Genomic DNA, 21,056 nt, shown 5'->3' with positions numbered 1-21,056 from the left:
TGCCCCTTCCGTTTCGCCCTGAGGTCAGGTCCCCAGTCATTATTTGAGGTATTACTGTTTAAAGGGGAATTTATATGGCTTTCACTAAGGACTGAGGAGATCCAGTAGATTATGACTCAAATAGCAGGTTTCCAACCAGCCGTCTGACTGTGATTTTCATCCACAGTTTAGAGTGGATTTACAGGAAGTAGAGCCTTCAGGAAGTACTGTTGTTGTTGTGTTACAGCCTGAATTCAAAATTGATTAAATAGATTTTTTTTCTCTCACCCATATGGACACAATACCCAGTAATGACCAAGTGGAAACATGTTTTTTGAAATGTTTGTTCATTTATTGAAAATTAAATGCAGAAATATCTCATTTCCATAAGTATTCACAGCCCTACTTTGTAAAAGCACCTTTGGCAGCAATTACAGCTGTGAGTCTTTATGGGTATGTCTCTAAGAGCTTTCCACATCTGGATTGTACAACATTTGCCCATGATTATTTTCAAAATTCTTCAAGCGCTGTTAAATTGGTTGTTGTTGTTGATCATTGCTAGACAACCATTTTAAGGTATTGCCATAGATTTTCAAATAGATTTAAGCAAAGAGTCAGAAACTTTCCGGTAAATTTACGTAATTTTTAAGCCCGGAAATTTTGCTTAAATGCATCAAAAAAGGTAGCTCATAACAATGAACCTTTTTTGATGAACCCAATTCAATGGAATTGCAACCCTCTGCATGCACAGGGCATTCTTCCATCACATGTACAGTGCATTCTTCCATCACATGTACAGCTGATTCTCAAGATCTTGCTCACTAATGAGATGCTATTGATCCCACACTACTACACTGTCTGAGCTAAGGACTACATGCTTTTTGGTAAGTTTTGATTACAATACTGGGTGGGGTGAATATATTTTATATGACATCATTTTTTCTTAACTAGTAAATAGTAGCCTACAGCAAAGTGTGTTTAAATCATTTCTAACTTAGCAATTTCTGCTAGTTAGTTTTTTGCTACCATGTGGGTTTTAGCTTGCTTGAGCCTGCTAACTGAGGAGTGTTAATTGCCGCGGTCATCCCCCTCTTCAAAGGGGAAGACACTCTAGACCCAAACTGCTACAGACCTATATCTATTCTACCCTGTCTTTCTAAGGTCTTCGAAAGCCAAGTTAACTTCTTTGGGGTAGGGACAAGTATTTTCACGTCCAGATGAAAAGCATGCCCAGAGTAAACGGCCTGCTACAAAGCCATAAAAGCTAGAATATGCATAGTATTAGTAGATTTGGATAGAAAACACGCTGAAGTTTCTAAAACTGTTTGAATGATGTCTGTGAGTATAACAGAACTCATATGGCAGGCAGAAACCTGAGATAAAATCCAACCAGGAAGTGGGAAATCTGAGGTTGGTCGATTTTCAACTCAGCTCCTATTGAAGATACAGTGGGATATTGGTAAAGTTGCACTTCCTACGGCTTCCACTAGATGTCAACAGTCCTTAGAACCTTGTCTGATGCTTCTACTGTAAAGTGGGGGCGAATGAGAGAGGAATGAGTCAGGTCTATCATGACCTGAACATGCCCTGACCATGCGCGTTCACGTGAGAGCGAGCTCTGTTCCATCGCACTTCTGAAGACAATGGAATACTCCGGTTGGAACATTATTGATGAATTATGTTAAAAACATCCTAAAGATTGATTCAATACTTCGTTTGTCATGTTTTTACGGACTGTAATATAACTTTTTTAACTTTTCGTCCGTACTTTCCGCTGGACCTGCCCGCGCGTTGTGAGTTTGGAAAGTGTACTGAACGCTAGAACAACAAGGAGGAATTTGAACATAAATTATGGACATTATCGAACAAAACAAACATTTATTGTGGAACTGGGATTCCTGGGAGTGCATTCTGATGAAGATCATCAAAGGTAAGTGAATGTTTATAATGTCACTTCTGACTTCTGTTGACTGCATAATATGGCGTATATATTTGTGTCTTGATTGGGCTCTGAGCGCCGACTCATATTAATGCATGGTTTGCTTTTTTCGTAAAGCTTTTTTGAAATCTGACACAGCGGTTGCATTAAGGAGAAGTGCATCTAAAATTCCATGCTTAACAGTTGTATCTTTTAGCAATGTTTATTATGAGTATTCCGTCAAATTGATGTGGCTCTCTGCAAAATCAAAGGATGTTTTGGAACTTCTGAACGTAAGGCGCCATGGTAAACTCAGATTTTTGGATATAAATATGAACTTTACCGAACAAAACACACATGTATTGTGTAACATGAAGTCCTATGAGTGTCATCTGATGAAGATCATCAAAGGTTAGTGATTAATTTTATCTATATTTCTGCATTTTGTGAATCCTCTCTTTGGCTGGAAAAATGGCTGTGTTATTCTGTGAATAGGCACTCACCTAACATAATCGTTTGGTTTGCTTTCGTCGTAAAGCCTTTTTGAAATCGGACACTGTGGCTGGATTTACAACAAGTGTATCTTTAAAATGGTGTAAAATACATGTATGTTTGAGGAATTTTTTTAATGGGATTTCTGTTGTTTTGAATTTGGCGCCCTGCAGTTTCACTGGCTGTTGAAGAGGTGGGATGCTACCGTCTCACGTACCCTAGAGAGGTTTACAAACAGATTACCGACCATTTCGAATCCCACCGTACCTTCTCCGCTATGCAATCTGGTTTCAGAGCTGGTCATGGGTGCACCTCAGCCACGCTCAAGGTCCTAAACGACATCATAACCGCCATCGATAAGAGACATTACTGTGCAGCCGGATTCATCGACCTGGCCAAGGCTTTCAACTCAATCACCACATTCTTATTGGCAGACTCGACAGCCTTGGTTTCTCAAATGATTGCCTCGCCTGGTTTACCAACTACTTCTCTGATAGAGTTCAGTGTGTCAAATCGGAGGGCCTGTTGTCTGGACCTCTGGCAGTCTCTATGGGGGTGCCACAGGGTTCAATCCTCAGGCCGACTCTCTTCTCTGTATACATCAATGATGTTGCTCTTGCTGCTGGTGATTCTCTGATACACCTCTACGCAGACGATACCATTCTGTATACTTCTGGCCCCTCTTTGGACACTGTGTTAACTAACCTCCAGACGAGCTTCAAAGCCATACAACTCTCCTTCCGTGGCCTCCAACTGCTCTTAAACGCAAGTAAAACTAAATGCATGCTATTCAACCGATCACTGCCCGCACCTGCTCGCCCGTCCAGCATCACTGCTCTGGACGGCTTTAACTTAGAGTACATGGACAACTACAAATACCTAGGTGTCTGGTTAGACTGTAAACTCTCCTTCCAGACTCACATTAAGCATCTCCAATCCAAAATTAAATCTAGAATTGGCTTCCTATTTGGCAACAAAGCATCCTTCACTCATGCTGCCAAACATACCCTCGTAAAACTGACCATCCTACCGATACTCGACTTCGGTGATGTCATCTATAAAATTGCCTCCAACACTCTACTCAACAAACTGGATGCAGTCTATCACAGTGCCATCCGTTTTGTCACCAAAGCCCCATACACTACCCACCATTGCGACCTGTACGCTCTCGTTGGTTGGCCCTCGCTTCATACTCGTCGCCAAACCCACTGGCTACAGGTTATCTACAAGTCTCTGCTAGGTAAAGCCCCACCTTATCTAATCTCACTGGTCACCACAGCAGCACCCACTCGTAGCACACGCTCCAGCAGGTATATCTCACTGGTCATCCCCAAAGCCAATTCCTCCTTTGGTCGTCTTTCCTTCCAGTTCTCTGCTGCCAATGACTGGAACGAACTGCAAAAATCTCTGAAGCTGGAGACTCATATCTCCCTCACTAGCTTTAAGCACCAGCTGTCAGAGCAGCTCACAGATCACTGCACCTGTACATAGCCCATCTGTTAACAGCCCATCTATCTACCTACCTCATCCCCATACTGTATGTATTTATTTATCTTGCTCCTTTGCACCCCAGTATCTCTACTTGCACATTCATATTCTGCACATCTACCATTCCAGTGTTTTAATTGCTATATTGTAATTACTTCGCCACCATGGCCTATTTATTGCCTTAACTCCCTTATCTTACCTCATTTGCACTCACTGTATATAGACTTTTTGTTTTCTTTTTGTTCTACTGTATTATTGACTATGTTTTGTTTATTCCATGTGTAACTCTGTGTTGTTGTATGTGTCGAATTGCTATGCTTTATCTTGGCCAGGTCGCAGTTGCAAATGAGAACTTGTTCTCAACTAGCCTACCTGGTTAAATAAAGGTGAAATAAAAAGAATTCACCTGTTCCATACATGTTTCATTTTAAAACATTTAGATTAAACAACTCCTTTGTAAGATAACTGCTTAACTATTTATCTGTACATGGAATTGTATTAGGGTTTCTTTACTATTTTTTTCTAATCTTTACAGGAAAATGCCACGGGCACTATCTGATGTGTGGAGACATTTCACTGCAGCTAATGTAGAAGGAAACGCTGTGTACATTTACAAATACTGTGCCAAATCATATGTGAAGAATGCAACAAAGCTGCAGAATCATCTGGCCAAGTGCATAAAGTTCCCTCCGCGCTCACAACAAGCAACCTCTGACAAAAGTCCCTCTACTTCTATTTGAGGTGAAAATTATGAATCAGACACCTTATCAATAGCAACAGCTCATGGTCCTGGAATCAGATGTTTTTTTGACTCCGTGGAGGAAAGTACTCAGAAATGTTGCTGAATGTCTTGCTCGAGCTGTGTATGCAACTGGTTCACCTCTGATGCTCACAGGCAATGTGTAATGGAAGAGATTTCTGAATGTTCTTCGCCCAGCATACACCCCTCCAACCAGACAGCCCTCCAACCAGACATGCTTTATCTACTAATTTGCTGGATGCAGAGTTCAACAGAGCTCAAGTGAAGGTCAAGCAAATCAAAGAGAAAGCAGACTGTATTGCAATCATCTCTGATGGGTGATTGAATGTTCGTGGGCTAGGGTACGTGGGACGCTAGTGTCCCACCTGGCCAACATCCAGTGAAATTGAAGAGCACCAAATTCAAAAACAGAAATACTCATTATAAAATTCATAAAACATACAAGTGTTATACATCGGATTAAAGATGAATTCATTGTTAATCCAACCACGGTGTCAGATTTCAAAAAGGCTTTACGGCGAAAGCATACCATGCGATTATCTGAGAACAGCGCCCATTACAAAAAGTTACCAGCCAAGTAGGAGTTACACAAGTCAGAAATAGCGATAAAATCAATCACTTACCTTTGATGATCTTCATATGGTTGCACTCACAAGACTCCCATTTACTCAATAAATGTTTATTTTGTTCGATAAAGTCCCTGTTTATATCCAAAAACCTCAGTTTTGTTCGCGCGTTTTGTTAAGTAATCCACAGGCTCAAACACAGTCACAACAGGCAGACGAAAAATCCAAATAGTATCCGTAAAGTTCGTAGAAATATGTCAAACGATGTTTATAATCAATCCTCAGGTTGTTTTTAGCCTAAATAATTGATAATATTTCAACCAGACAATAACGTCGTCAATATAAAAGGTAAACAACAAAGGCGCGCTCTCGGTCGTGCGCATGAAAAACCTCTGGGACACTGTAGGGTCCAGTCATTCAGAGTGGTCTTACTCTCTAATTTTTTAGAATACAAGCCTGAAACAATTTCTAAAGACTTGACATCTAGTGGAAGCAATAGGAAGTGCAATTTGAGTCCAAAGTCAATGGATACTGTAATGGCATTCAATAGAAAACTACAAACATTAAAAAAATCCCACTTCCTGGATGGATTTTTCTCAGGTTTTCGCCTGCCAAATCAGTTCTGTTATACTCACAGACATTATTTTAACAGTTTTGGAAACTTTAGAGTGTTCTATCCAAATCTACCAATTATATGCATATCCTAGCTTCTGGGCCTGAGTAGCAGGCAGTTTACTTTGGGCACGCTTTTCATCCGGAAGTGAAAATAGTGCCCCCTACCCTAGTGAAGTTAACTACATCATCTCCACCCCTCCACCAGTATTCTACAAGAGCACAGACACAAGGAACAACAGACACACCGGTCTCTACATTGTAGGTGAGTTGAAGGCAGTCATCAATGACCTTGGACCACAGAAGGTATTTGCACTGGTGACAGACAATGCTTTGACAGTCTCCTGGAGGGAAAGGAGTCTCTCCAAGAAATGGCCATATCACAGTCTGCCGATATGGACAACCCCATCAAGAGGATCCTCCTGGATGACGTATTTTGGGAGAGAGTGGTAAGCAGCCTGAAACTCCTGAAACTTATAGCAGTAGCCATTGCACAGATTGAGGGAGACAATGCCAACCTGTCTGATGTTCAGACTCTGCTTGCAGATGTAAGAGAAGAAATCCGTACTGCCCTGCCCACTTCATTGTTGTTCCAAGCAGAGAAAACTGCAGTTCTGAAATACATCAAAATGAAGACTTCTGCCTAAAGCCCATACACGCAGCAGCGTACATGTTGGACCCCAAGTATGCTGGCAAGAGCATCCTGTCTGATGCAGAGATCAGCAAGGCCTATGGTGTCATCACTACCGTGTCTCGCTACATTGGCCTGGATGAGGGCAAGGTTCTTGGCAGTCTGGCGAAGTACACTTCCAAGCAAGGGCTTTGGGATGGAGATGCAATATGGCAGTCGTGCCAAAATATCTCATCCGACACCTGGTTGAAGGGACTTTGTGGATCTGAGGCTCTTTCCCCTGTTGCCTCCATCATCATCCTCCAAATCCCACCAACATCAACCGCCTCAGAGCGCAACTGGTCCTTGTTTGGGAACACACACACCAAAGCACGCAACAGGCTGACCAATACAAGGGTTGAAAAATTGGTGACCATCTGGGCAAATTTGAGGCTTTTTGAGCCTGACAATGAGCCATCCTCAACAAGGTTGGAAAGTGACAGTGAAGATGAGGCCTCAGAGTCTGATGTTCAAGAGGTGGACATTCAGGAGGTCCAGGGAGAAGACATGGAAGCCTGAGAGGAAGACAAGCAACGCTTTAGTTTCTAGACTATCATTTTACAGATGTATGTTGAAAACATTTTTTGGGAGATGTGATGGATCATTGGGGATCATTCAATATTCCTTTTTGTTCAGTGAAATCATCCCATGTGAAGAGTCAACTCATTTAATTAAAGTTCAATTCGTAACTAAATAGTTTTTTATTTCTATTGGAAGGATTTAATAATTTGCAATTATGTCTACTTATGATAAAATGTTTGTTTCTGTCTCCATATGATATGGTAAATATATCCAATGCAAAAAACATCTACATTTAAATTCTATTAAATATAATTTGCATATATTCCCGTTAATTTCCACATATTCCCGTTAATTCCCACAGAAAGTTTCCACCTCTGAATATTCCCCAAAATGTGCAACCCTAGATTTAAGTCAAAACTGTAACTCGGCGACTTAGGAGCATTCACTTGGTAAGCAACTGGTGTAGATTTGGCCTTGTGTTTTAGGTTATTGTCCTGCTGAAAGTTGAGTTCATCTCCCAGTGTCTGGTGGAAAGCAGGCTGAACCAGGTTGTCCTCTAGGATTTTGCCTGTGCTTAGCTCCATTTCTTTATTTATTCAGAAAATTCCCCAGTCCTTAACCATTACAAGCATACCCATAACATGATTTAGCCACCACTATGCTTGAAAATATGGAGAGTGGTACTCAGTAATGTGTTGTATTGGATTTGCCCTAAACATAACACTTGTTATGGCGCCGACAGAGATGGTCGCCTCGCTTCAGGTCCAATTATTTGTTTTTTTAATGTATTATTTAATGTATTATTTCTTATATTGTTAGCCCAGGAAATCTCAAGTGTTATTACATACAGCCGGGAAGAACTATTGGATATAAAAGTGATGACAACTTACCAACATTACGACCAGGAATATGTCTTTCCCGAAGCGGATCCTTTGTTCGGGCCTCCACCCTAGACATGGGATATTATCACAGAGGCCAACCCAAAACAATGAGGTCGCCGCAGGAGAGGCAGACGGAGTGGCCTACTGGTCGGACTCAGAAGGCGAGCACACCATCCACCGCTCCCGAGCATATTACTCGCCGATGTCCAATCTCTAGATAACAAGGTGGACTAAATTAGGGCACGATTTGCATTCCAGAGAGACATCAGAGATTGTAACGTTCTCTGTTTTACGGAAAAATGGCTCACTTGGGATATGTTGTCAGTCGGTACAGCCATATGGTTTCTTCACGCATCGCGCCGACAGAAACAAACATCTCTCTGGTAAGAAGAAGGGCGGGGGTGTATGCCTTATGGTGTAATCACAATAACATACAGGAACTTAAGTCCTTTTGTTCACCTGACCTAGAATTTCTTACAATCAAATGCGACCGCATTATCTTCCAAGAGATTTCTCTTCGATTATTGTCACAGCCGTGTATATCCCCCTCCCCAAGCAGATACCTTGTTGGCCCTGAAAGAACTTCACTGGACTCTATGTAAGCTGGAAACCATACATCCTGAGGCTGCATTTATTGTAGCCGGGGATTTTAACAAAGCTTACATGAGAACGAGACTTCCTAAATTCTATCAGCATATCGAATGTGCGACACGGGCTGCTAGCATTCTGGATCATTGCTACACTTAACTTCCGCGATGCATACAAAGCCCTCCCCCACCCTGCCACAATAGGTCCACTGAAGATGCAATCGCCATCACACTTGCACACTGCCCTATCCCATCTGGACAAGAGGAATACCTATGTTAGAATGCTGTTCATTGACTACAGCTCAACATTTAATACCATAGTACCCTCCAAACTCGTCATTAAGCTTGAGACCCTGGGTCTCGACCCCGCCCTGTGCAATTGGGTCCTGGACCTTCTGACAGGCTGCCCCCAGGTGGTGAAGGGCGGAAACAACATCTCCACCCCACTGATCCTAAACACTGGGTTCCCACAAGGGTTCGTTCTCAGCCCTCTCCTGTACTCCCTGTTCACCCACGACTGCGTGGCCATGCACGCCTCCAAATCAATCATCAAGTTTGCAGACGACACTACAGTGGTAGGCTTGATTACCAACAATGACGAGACGGCCTAGAGGGAGGAGGTGAAGGCCCTCGGAGTGTGGTGTCAGGAAAACAACCTCTCACTCAACAAAACAAAGGAGATGATCGTGGACTTCAGGAAACAGCAGATGCAGCAACCCCCCCCCCCCCCCCATCCACATCGATGGGACAGTAGTGGAGAAGGTGGAAAGTTTTAAGTTCCTCGGCATACACATCACGGAAAAACTGAAGTGGTCCACCCACACAGACAGTGCGGTGAAGAAGTCGCAGCAGCGCCTCTTCAACCTCAGGAGGCTGAAGAAATTTGGCTTGTCACCTAAAACACTCGTTTACAGATGCACAATCGAGAGCATCCTGTCGGGCTGTATCACCGCCTGGTATGGCAACTGCACTGCCCTCAACCGTAAGGCTCTCCAGAGGGTAGTGAGGTCTGCACAACGCATCACCGGGGGCAAACTACCTGCCCTCCAGCACACCTACAGCACCAGATGTCAAAGGAAGGCCATAAAGATCATCAAGGACAACAACCACCCGAGCCACTGCCTGTTCACCCCACTATCATCCAGAAGGCGAGGTCAGTACAGGTGCATCAAAGCTGGGACCGAGAGACTGAAAAACAGGCCATCAGACTGTTAAACAGCCATCACTAACATGGAGAGGCTGCTGTCAACATACAGACTCAAAACTCTGGCCACTTTAATAAATGGACTTAATAAAGGTATCACTAGTCACTTTAAATAACGCCACTTTAATAATGTTTACATATCCTACATTACTCATCTCATATGTATATACTGTTCTATACCATCTACTGCATCTTGCCAATGCTTATCATTAGTCACTTTAAATAACGGCACTTTAACAATGGTTACATATCCTTCCTCACTCATCTCATATGCATATACTGTACTCTATACCATCTACTGCATCTTGCCTATGCCGCACGGCCATCGCTCATCCCTATATTTATATGTACATATTCTTATTCATCCCTTACATTTGTGTGTAAAAGGTAGTTGTTGTGAAATTGTTAGATTACTTGTTAGATATTACTGCATTGTCGGAACTAGAAGCACAAGCATTTCGCTACACTCGCATTAACATCTACTAACCATGTGTATGTGATCAATAAAATTTGATTTGATTTGTATTCAGGACAAAAAGTGAATTGCTTTGTCACATTTTTTTGCAGTTTTACTTTAGTGCCTTGTTGCAAACAGGAAGCATGTTTTGGAATATTATTATTCTGTACAGGCTTCCTTTTCACTCTGTCAATTAGGTTAGTATTGGAGAGTAACTACAATGCTGTTGATCCATCCTCAGTTTTCTCCTATCACAGCCATTAAACTCTGTAACTGTTTTATTCACTATTGGCCTCATGGGGAAATCCCTGAGCAGTTTCCTTGCTCTACGGCAGGTACGCGCAATGCCGTCAGGGGTACGCCAAATAAAAATGTGATTCACATAAAAATATTCAAACAGTACATTTATTTTTTTCAACGGGGCTATACATTTGGGTGAGGTTTTTTTCTCACCTGAGTAGCCTCGTTTCACTGCCAAAAATAAAATTAAACCATCTAGTGTTCAACGAAATAACAACACAATGTCAAATACAGGTAGTCTAGTCAAATAATTAACATCCAATCACATTAACCATTACTCTCTCGCAGGAAACCTTCACTCTTGCGCAGACATTTAGAAACAAAACATGACAATTAGAAAAATAAGTCACGGGAGTTTTTTGAACGAGAATTAAGACAACTTTTGAGTAGTAACACGTATAAAAGCAACAGATACCATTAATAAGAAGTGGCTAGATGCATCGTATGGTGAGCTACCGAGTGGCTAGGACAGACAAGCCCCATACTATTGTGGAGTACTTCATTATTCCTGCTGCCGCAGATATGGCTCAGACAATGCTGGGAGAAAAGGCCAAAAAAGTTATACAGACAGTTACTTCATCAAACACTGTTTCACGACGCATCAGTGACATGGCAGGAGATGTTTTGAAACAATTACTGCTTTGCATACAAGCCAGTGAATTATATGCGTTACAGCTGGATGAGTCAACAGACGTGGCGGGCCTGGCACAGCTCCTGGTATATGTCCGTTTATGGGCGGTCAATTAAGGAAGACCTCCTCTTCTGCAATCCACTGGAAGCCAGGACAACATGAGAGGATATTTTTTAAGTACTGGACAGCTTGGTGACATCAAATGGACTTTGGTGGTCAAGATGTGTTGGTATCTGTACTGATGGCGCAAAAGCCATGACAGGGAGACATAGTGGAGTGGTAACGCGCGTACAAGCAGTTGCTCCCGACGCCACTTGGGTACACTGCAGCATCCACCGAGAGGCTCTTGCTGCCAAGGAAATACCTGACAGCTTGTAAGACGTTTTGGACACTACAGTGAAAATGGTTAACTTTGTTAAAGGGCTAGGCGTCCCGCTAGCGAGACAACTTCCGGTGAAACTGGAGGGCGCGCAATTCAAATATATAATCATAAAAATTATGTATATTAAACATTTAGGTACATATAAGTGTCTTATATCAGCTGAAAGCTTACATTATTTTTAATCTAACTGCACTGTCCGATTTACAGTAGCTATTACAGCAAAAACATGCCATGTGATTGTTTGAGGACGGCGCCCCACATCAAATATTTTTCCACCGGCACAGGTTTCATAATACCGATTTAAATATTCACTTACTTTTTGAAAATCTTCCTCTGATTTGCCATCCAAAGGGTCACAGCTATAACATGTAGTTTTGTTAGATAAAATCTTTCTTTATATCTCAAAAAGTCTGTTTTAGTTGGCTCGATCGATTTCAGTAATCCACTCGTTCAACGTGTAGAGAAAGGAATCCGGAAAATCTACCCCTAAACTTTGTTTCAACAAGTCAAAATATGTTTGTATTTACTCCTCAGATACCCTAAAATGTACTGTTGTCCCTGTACTAAAACTGATATTTCCTATTCGTTTTTGGAGTTACAAGCCTGAAACCTTGAACATAGACTGCTGACACCCTGTGGAAGCCATATGAATTGCATCCAGGGAGCAAATTCTCAATATGACCTTATACTTGCCATTCTAAGAGGATGGTCTCTCTCAAAAACAAAAAGAGTGTTTTTCTTTGGATTTTCTCCTACCATATCTATTGTGTTATTATCCTACATTATTGTAACATTTCTACAAACTTCAAAGTGTTTTCTTTCCAATGGTACCAATTATATGCATATCCTGGCTTCAGGGCCTGAGCAACAGGCAGTTTACTTTGGGCACATCATTCAGGCGGAAATTGAGAAAAAAGGGGCCTAGCCCTAAGAAGTTAATTAAAGTAAGGCCCCTGAACTCTCGTGTATTTTCTGCATTATGCAATGATGTGTGAAGTGACCATGTAACGCTTTTACAACATACAGAGTTGTGCGCTGGTTATCGAGGGCCAAACTATTGACACTTTTTTTAAATTGAGAGACGACCTTAAAGTTTTCTTTACTAACCATAACTTTCACAAGTCTGACCTCTTGCATGATGATGAGTTTCTCACACGACTGGCCTATCTGGGTGATGTTTTTTCTCGCCTGAATGATCTGAATCTAGGATTACAGGGACTCTCCAACTATATTCAATGTGCGGGACAAAATTGGGGCTATGATTAAGAAGTTGGCGCTATTTTCTGTCTGCATTAACAAGGACAACACAAAGGTCTTTCCATCATTGTATGATTTTTTGTGTGCAAATGAACTTAAGCTTACGGACAATGTCAAATGTGATATAGCGAAGCACCTGAGTGAGCTGGGTGCGCAATTACACAGGTACTTTCCCGAAACGGATGACACAGACAACTGAATTTGTTATCTTTTTCATGCCCTGCCTCCAGTCCTCTTACCAATATCTGAACAAGAGTTGCCTCATCGAAATTGCAACAAGCGGTTCTGTGGAAATGTTATTTAATCAGAAGCCACTGCCAGATTTCTGGATAGGGCTGCGCTCAGAGTTTCTTGCCTTGGCAAATCGCACTGTTAAGACACTGGTGCCCTTTTCAACCACGTACCTATGTAAGAGTGGATTCTCGGCCCTCACTAGCATGAAAACTAAATACAGGCACAGACTGTGTGTGGAAAATTATGTAAGACTGAGACTCTCTCCAATACAACCCAACATTGCAGAGTTATGGACGTCCTTTCAAGCCACCCTTCTCTTTAACCTGTGGTGAGTTATTCACAATTTTAGATGAACAAATAAGGTTTTATATATAAGATGGCTAAATAAAGAGCAATATTATTGATTATTATTTGTGCCCTGGTTCTGTAATCGCTCTTTGTCACTTCCCAAGAGCCGGGTTGTGACGACAACTCACACTCATTCTTATGTTTGAGAGTGCGCTGACCTTGGTGCTAGAGGGGGTATGCAGCTGGAGGTTGAATATTTGAAGGGGTACGGGACTATAAAAAATTTGGGAACCACTGTCCTATGGCATCTGAGTTAGGAAGAACGCCTGTATCTTTGTAGTGACTGGGTGTATTGATACACCATCCAAAGTGTAATTAATAACTTCACCATTCCAAATTGTAATTCATAACTTCAACATGCTCAAAGGGATATTCAATGTCATTTTTTATTTTCGATCTACCAATAAGTGCCCTTTGCGAGCATTGGAAATTGTCCCTGGTCTTTGTGGTTGAATCTGTGTCTGAAATTCACTGCTCGACTGGGGGACCTTACAGATAATTGTATGTGTGGGGTACAGGAATAAGGTAGTCATTCAAAAATCATGTTTAACACTGTCGTTTTACTCCTGAACTTATTTAGGCTTACCTTAACAAAGGGGTTGAATACTTATTGACTCAAGATATTGCAGCTTTTCATTTTTTATTAATTTGTATTACAAAAAAATCGAAAATCATAATTCCGCTTTGACATCAAAGTGTGTAGGCAGTGACCAAAATTCAAAATGTAAAATCAGTCCGTAACAACCAAATGTCGATAAAGTCAAGGGGTTTGAATACTTTCTGTAGGCACTGTATAAGCTTTTGTGCAATAGCTCCCCTTTGGAGGGGCGGTCTAAGGCAGTGCTAGAGGCATCACTACAGACACCCTGGTTCGATTCCAGGCTGTATCGCAACTGGCCGTAATTGGGAGTCCCATAGGATAGTTTGGCCGGTGTATGCCGTCATTGTAAATAAGAATTTGTTCTTAACTGACTTGCTAGTTAAATAAAGGTTCAATTTAAAATAAATGTTTTTTTAAACTATGTTGGACGGAGAGAGAAAGAGATCTGCAGTGCTAATTGACTTTCCATGAGGGTAAAGTAAGCTGTAGAGTAGCAGGCCCAGGCTCTTTAGATGGTATGCTAGGAACTAAGTCAGCCACACACATTTGTCCTAAAGTAGTCTCCATTTCAAAGCAGTATGTCTTGGTCTTATCTCCTTAAGTTAAATCACATCTATCAAATGTATTTATAAAGCCCTTTTTACATCAAGTTGTCGTCATGGTTGGCATCTTTGTTGTTCTTGGCTGAGAGTCACCTGACCTTTTCCAGCCCTGGCCAAGCCTCCTTCTGAGCATATTCTCTTAAGAACTGAATCCCATCTTGGGAAACATGCATCTGTGAAACTGAAGCTTAATGGGTAAATAATGCATTGATGTCAATAGGAGGTTTCTGTGCAGATTGGAGGAGGGTTTACTGTTGCTGCTCCCTTCACTTGCCTTGGCTCCTGATACCAGGGCTGTGTAGTCTTTTAGTGGGCACCACCCCCTTCCTACCCCTGTCCAATCGAACCCAAAGCCTGGACCACCAGTGAGAAAATAAGTAGGCTTTCGTTTTATGTTTGTTGCTGTGCTGTGCTGTGCTGGTGTGGTGTGGTGTGGTTTAATATAGCTGGCCATGGAAAAGGGAAAGGGCAGGGGGAAAGCTGACACAGGAGAGACAAACAGAGTATGTCAACCACTTTGAGTTACTGCCCGCCACCATCCGCTACATACGCTGCCATGCCAACCTGTCTCCACTTCTCTCTCTCCCTTTCATCCATCATCAAGCTGCCATGCCAACTTGGCTCCACCTTTGCTCTCCATCCATCATCAAGCTGCACCATGGAACACTTTCCCCAGTGGGGTCATGGGAATTGATTTGACTTCATTTTATTTAAACCCTGCACACACACAGAGTACACGCACTCTCTCTATATCATGTACACACACTCACTCAGACCCAGGCTATAACTCCCCGGCTCTCCATTCAGCTCTACGTTCATGTCCTGTAATGGAGGTACTTCACTGTAGTGTCCGACACCATTCAGAAGGATGCGCCAGCTGGGGGAAAAGAGGTGGTCACAGACAGATCAGAGCAAAGGCTGTGTGCCTCAGGACTCCATGTAGACTGGGGTTATTTACAGCCTGGTACTTGTTATGGAGCAATGGGCCAGCAGAGCTGTGTGAAGAATCCCGAGCCCTCCTGGGTTCTATTCAGGCTCTGACATCTTGTTGCTGGAGGCTGTTTACTCGGAGGGAGCCAGAGCTGCTGTAGTGGCATCCATATCTATCTCCATCTCCACAGTCTAGCTATGGTGACTGTATTCCCTAGCCGGCTGGACGGACGCTCTGCGGTCCATTTCTTTCATAGTTTTGGCTAATGCCAGAGCAGTGGATGTCATGTTTTTCTGTCATGAAGTGTGTGTGGTTTATGGGTAATGTTTTCATCCCACTGTATCACTGGCATCAACCCTCTGATGGCGCTTACTGCATTTTTTTTATTGAATATCTCCATAAACGTAATTTCAACTGATGAACACACTGTATATTGGCCTAAAGATTTTCAGAGCAGTTCCATTGGGGGTTAGATGTTTGTAAAAATGAAACAAGGATATTGATAGAGAAAAGATCACTGATGTTGTTTGTGTGTCTTGCTCTAGGAGGATTTCCGGAATAAGGTTCAGGATTACATCAAGCACTACGCCAGGTGATGACTGCATCAGCTGCGCCAGCTGCCTGCACCCCCCCCCCCCCCCCGTCTGTGACTGCGCAGCTGAATCCCGTCCCTAATGTCTCATCAACCAACTAACCGCTGCGCACCGCTGACACGCCCCGGCTGCAATAAGACGTCGCTGGAAGAAGAAAAGATTAAACACGTTTTTTTTAAGTTTGAGGAGCGACTTGTTTATTGTCCTGAGTGGACCAGAGTAATCATCTGTCACAACAGGGATCGTCCAATGACTGGGCTTCTCGTTGTGTCTGAGCCAATCAGAGTGGGCGCCGGAGGCAGTGAGGACCCGGGATTTAAACAATCCAGTTATCTGTTATTTAAGAATCGGCGAATCAAAGAGAAAGATGATCTGTTTCGGTTTTTCTCAGTTCTAGTGCCTGCCATGTTTGTGTTGCAAAGAAAATGCACGCGAGCGCACACGCACACACAGAATCCCTTCACGCACATTGAGAAACAAACATACTCAACTAGCTACTCACAACACAAAGCACTTGGCTGTGCATGCAAACACACAGCTGGAAAAACGACATATCTGTTATGTCACTCGTTCCTGCCCACCCCCAACTCACCAGACAGCATGTGAATGACAAGTGCCAACAACCCAGTCCCCATTCTAGTCATTCCCCATTTGACCCAGTCAGTCCCCATTCCAGTCAGTCCCCATATTGTCCATTTCGCTCTGGATATGTCTGAAAAGGCACCCTAATAATCCCAATAATCCCAACCCTATAGGCCCTGGTCTAAAGTAGTGAGTGCATTATATAGGGCAGGGTTATTCAACTCTGACCCTACGTGGGCCGAAGCCTGCTGGTTTTCTGCTCTACCTGATCATTAATTTTATCCACCTGGTGTCCCAGGTCTAGAATGGAGAAAGAGCAGTGGAGCTGATTCGAAGGTCCAGAGTTGAATACAAGGGACATGGGGAATAGGGAACCATTTTAGACTCACCTCAGACACGCCCACTTCCTGTCTGTTCTGTTCACTCATCCAGAGGGGAAACACTATGTACCGGTGCCCGAGACGCACTGTAACACTGTCTAGATTAAGCTTCTAGGAAAAGTTGTACAACCACACTTGACCCTTGACCTTAGCTAACCCCTGGGGAAGCCAAACAGAGGACATTCTGCCTCTGAAAGTCTCTATTTTTCTCGCGCTTTCTTGCTCCATCCCTCTCCTGCTGTTTTTCATCCCTCTATCCTGCTGTTTTTCATCCCTCTATCCTGCTGTTTTTCATCCCTCTATCCTGCTGCTTTTCCCTCCACACCTCTTAGGCCCCACCCACCTCGTGTTCTCCTCTGCCCCCATGAAGGTAGGGGAATACCAGGGCGCTCTCCCTCTCCTAGGTTGTGTATGAGTCCTCTGATTAGTTGTCTAAGGGAGGGCCTGTGTTCTCGCTCTCTTCTATGTCCTTGTGTGTCTGTCTGTGTGTCTGTCTGTGTGTGTGTGTGTGTGTGTGTGTGTGTGTGTGTGTGTGTGTGTGTGTGTGTGTGTGTGTGTGTGTGTGTGTGTGTGTGTGTGTGTGTGTGTGTGTGTGTGTGTGTGTGTGTGTGTGTGTGTGTGTGTGTGTGTGTGTGTGTGATGCTTTGCCTGGGCTGGCTTTGTGCCTGTATGCACATTGGAACATAACATTCAGTGTCATCACTGTATTAAACATTGTATTTACGTTTCCATGAGGCAAAGTGTATGTGATCAGGAGGTGGTGTATTTTAGTGTGTGTGTGTGTGTGTGCGTGTGCGTGTGCTTTCAAATGAACGGGTTCCTAGCCCCACACTCCTTGTTTTACTGTTTTACCTAGTTCCCTGTGAGGCTCAGGAGGGTCTGTCCCTCAGTTCAAATCCTCCTTTGCTTTCTCAGATTGTATATCGGTTTTTTAAGATGTATTAAAGAGGATATAATAAGGAAAATGAACCAGTATTTTATTCTATAGTCTGTGTCCCTGACATATTCATGGGTTGGGATTGTTGCCATCAATGTTGATTCAACTACAATGTTAATACTGTATTTACAACAATGTGACATTTTAAGCTAATTACTCATCATGGTACACTAGTCCTCAGGTCTCACACAGTACTGGTTAGTGTCCACTAGCTCTGTTTAGTGTCCACTAGCTCTGGTTAGTGTCCACTAGCTCTGGTTAGTGTCCACTAGCTCTGTTTAGTATCCACTAGCTCTGGTTAGTGTCCACTAGCTCTGTTTAGTGTCCACTAGCTCTGGTTAGTGTCCACTAGCTCTGGTTAGTGTCCACTAGCTCTGGTTAGTGTCCACTAGCTCTGGTTAGTGTCCACTAGCTCTGTTTAGTGTCCACTAGCTCTGTTTAGTGTCCACTAGCTCTGGTTAGTGTCCACTAGCTCTGTTTAGTGTCCACTAGCTCTGTTTAGTGTCCACTAGCTCTGGTTAGTGTCCACTAGCTCTGGTTAGTGTCCACTAGCTCTGGTTAGTGTCCACTAGCTCTGGTTAGTGTCCACTAGCTCTGGTTAGTGTCCACTAGCTCTGTTTAGTGTCCACTAGCTCTGGTTAGTGTCCACTAGCTCTGGTTAGTGTCCACTAGCTCTGGTTAGTGTCCACTAGCTCTGGTTAGTGTCCACTAGCTCTGGTTAGTGTCCACTAGCTCTGGTTAGTGTCCACTAGCTCTGTTTAGTGTCCACTAGCTCTGTTTAGTGTCCACTAGCTCTGTTTAGTGTCCACTAGCTCTGTTTAGTGTCCACTAGCTCTGTGCTATAGAACGTGATGACCATAGCAGAATGTTAATCCAGGCTGTCAGATAGTCAGTGTCCTGAGAGACAGGGCAGTCAGAATGTCAGCAGCCTGGACAAACTCCCCTCCCCTCACACTTCTTCAGCCGACTTCTTCAATCACTCACACACACCTGCTCCCGGGTCTCTGGGCTTGGGCCGGAGCATCAACACACTGACATGGTCACACTGGCCTGCAGGTATGAGCAACCTCTGCCTTGCCGTGAGAGTTGGTCTGGCTGGCAGAGAGGCTGTAGACTGCTGTTCCGCCCCACGCTCTCTTCTAACGAGGGGGAGACTGCTGTTCCGCCCCACGCTCTCTTCTAACGAGGGGGAGACTGCTGTTCCGCCCCACGCTCTCTTCTAACGAGGGGGAGACTGCTGTTCCGCCCCACGCTCTCTTCTAACGAGGGGGAGACTGCTGTTCCGCCCCACGCTCTCTTCTAACGAGGGGGAGACTGCTGTTCCGCCCCACGCTCTCTTCTAACGAGGGGGAGACTGCTGTTCCGCCCCACGCTCTCTTCTAACGAGGGGGAGACTGCTGTTCCGCCCCACGCTCTCTTCTAACGAGGGGGAGACTGCTGTGCTGAGGCAGGCAGATGGAGCAGTTGGACTACGGCCATCTTGCTTGAGCCTGAGACACCCATTTTACCATCATTGGGTCGAAGCTTCTTCCTTTCCCCATGAAAGATTCCTCTCATTGCTACTGCCTCCTTAACTAGCGGTGTACACCCAGAGCTATACACCCACACACCTTTTCTTCCTCTGCACGTAGACCTTAACTTCTTTACAACACTGCAACCTTAGGGACAAGGTTTTTATTGACCAAAAGAGCTGATTCCCCCAACCTTTTGTGGCCCCTTTGTCCACGACCATCTGAAGGAGGTGGTATCTATTTATCTATTAAGTGTTGTACTAATCTCTTTCCACGCTTTCTGACTGATTTATTGACTGGCTGGCTGGCTGACTATCTGTCCACACAATGACTGACTGACCCTGGCAGCGCGTCTTCCTACCTGCCATGTGTAGAGTGGCTGAATGAAGGTTCCTCTGGACCGCTGACGGTGGGTAATCAGACGGTCATGGTCGGTAGATTAGGTACTCGCACACAGAGAGTGTCCTTAAAGAGACCAGAGTCGGGAAGATGTCTCTCGAAGATGTATCAACCCACTAACTGTAATCCTCCTTATTCAAAATATGACTCTTTGGATCCTTGCAAAGCCCTGATATGAACTAAATGTAGTATTTAGTTTATTTCCATAGTATGAATCAGCACTAATGGAGCATAACAAAGCAGAGTGGAGAGATTGTATTTATTATGTTTATTCTGATAAATACAATGTTCACAAAACATTAAGCACACCTTCCTAATATTGAGTTGCACCCTCACAAAACATTAAGCACACCTTCCTAATATTGAGTTGCACCCTCACAAAACATTAAGCACACCTTCCTAATATTGAGTTGCACCCTCACAAAACATTAAGCACACCTTCCTAATATTGAGTTGCACCCTCACAAAACATTAAGCACACCTTCCTAATATTGAGTTGCACCCTCACAAAACATTAAGCACACCTTCCTAATATTGAGTTGCACCCTCACAAAACATTAAGCACACCTTCCTAATATTGAGTTGCACCCCCCCCCCCCCCCTTTTTACTCCGAACAGCCTCACTTCATTGGGGAATGAACTCTACAAGGTGTCAAGTGTTCCACAGGGATGCTGGCCCATGTTGACTCCAATGCTTCCCACAGTTGTGTAAAGTTGGCTGGACGTCCTTTGGGTGGTGGACCATTCTTGATAGACAGGAAATTGTTGAGTGTGAAAAACTCAGCAGTGTTGCAGTTCTGGACACAAACCGGTGCACCTGGCACCTACTACCATACCCCAAAGGCACTTAAATGTTTTGTCTTGCCCATTTACACTCTGAATGGCATACATACACAATCCATGTCTCAAGGCTTAAAAATCCTTCTTTAACCTGTCTCCTCCCGTTCATCTACACTGACTGATTGAAGTGGATTTAACAAGTGACATCAATAAGGGATCATAGCTTTCACCTGGATTCACCTGGTCAGTGTCATGGAAAGAGCAGATGTCCTTAATGTTTTGTACACTCGGTGTAGTTTCCATTTTCACTTGTGATTCAAATCCAGGCTCTTAGCATTAAAGAGGTGCTCATGTACTCAATGAATACCATTATGTTGTTGTTTATTGATTGTCACCACTCCAGTGAGTGTTTTGATAATGAGAAGTGAAGGTCTTACGCGAACAAACCAGGA

General features: G+C 43.5%; 1 protein-coding gene across 4 annotated transcripts in view; it reads left to right on the top strand.

The window, feature by feature from the left end:
* The window catches only part of LOC139539040 (NEDD8-conjugating enzyme UBE2F-like), a 93,843-nt gene extending 75,897 nt beyond the window's left edge, over positions 1-17,946 (top strand). For 3 of the 4 annotated variants that reach the window (XM_071341730.1, XM_071341729.1, XM_071341728.1), the window contains one exon: positions 15,968-17,946. In XM_071341730.1, coding sequence (XP_071197831.1) covers positions 15,968-16,018 — 51 coding nt within the window. In that variant the 3' untranslated portion in view covers positions 16,019-17,946. Of the gene's footprint in view, positions 1-4,412; positions 13,269-15,967 lie in introns of all 4 variants that reach the window. The other variant, XR_011667859.1, reaches the window with a different exon arrangement.
* Positions 17,947-21,056: the final 3,110 nt, after the last annotated feature.

This window comes from Salvelinus alpinus, chromosome 14, assembly GCF_045679555.1.
Source record: "Salvelinus alpinus chromosome 14, SLU_Salpinus.1, whole genome shotgun sequence".
In the NCBI taxonomy this organism is placed as follows: domain Eukaryota; kingdom Metazoa; phylum Chordata; class Actinopteri; order Salmoniformes; family Salmonidae; genus Salvelinus; species Salvelinus alpinus.
Note: the sequence above shows the minus strand (reverse complement) of the source record. Positions and strands in the feature narration are given on the sequence as shown.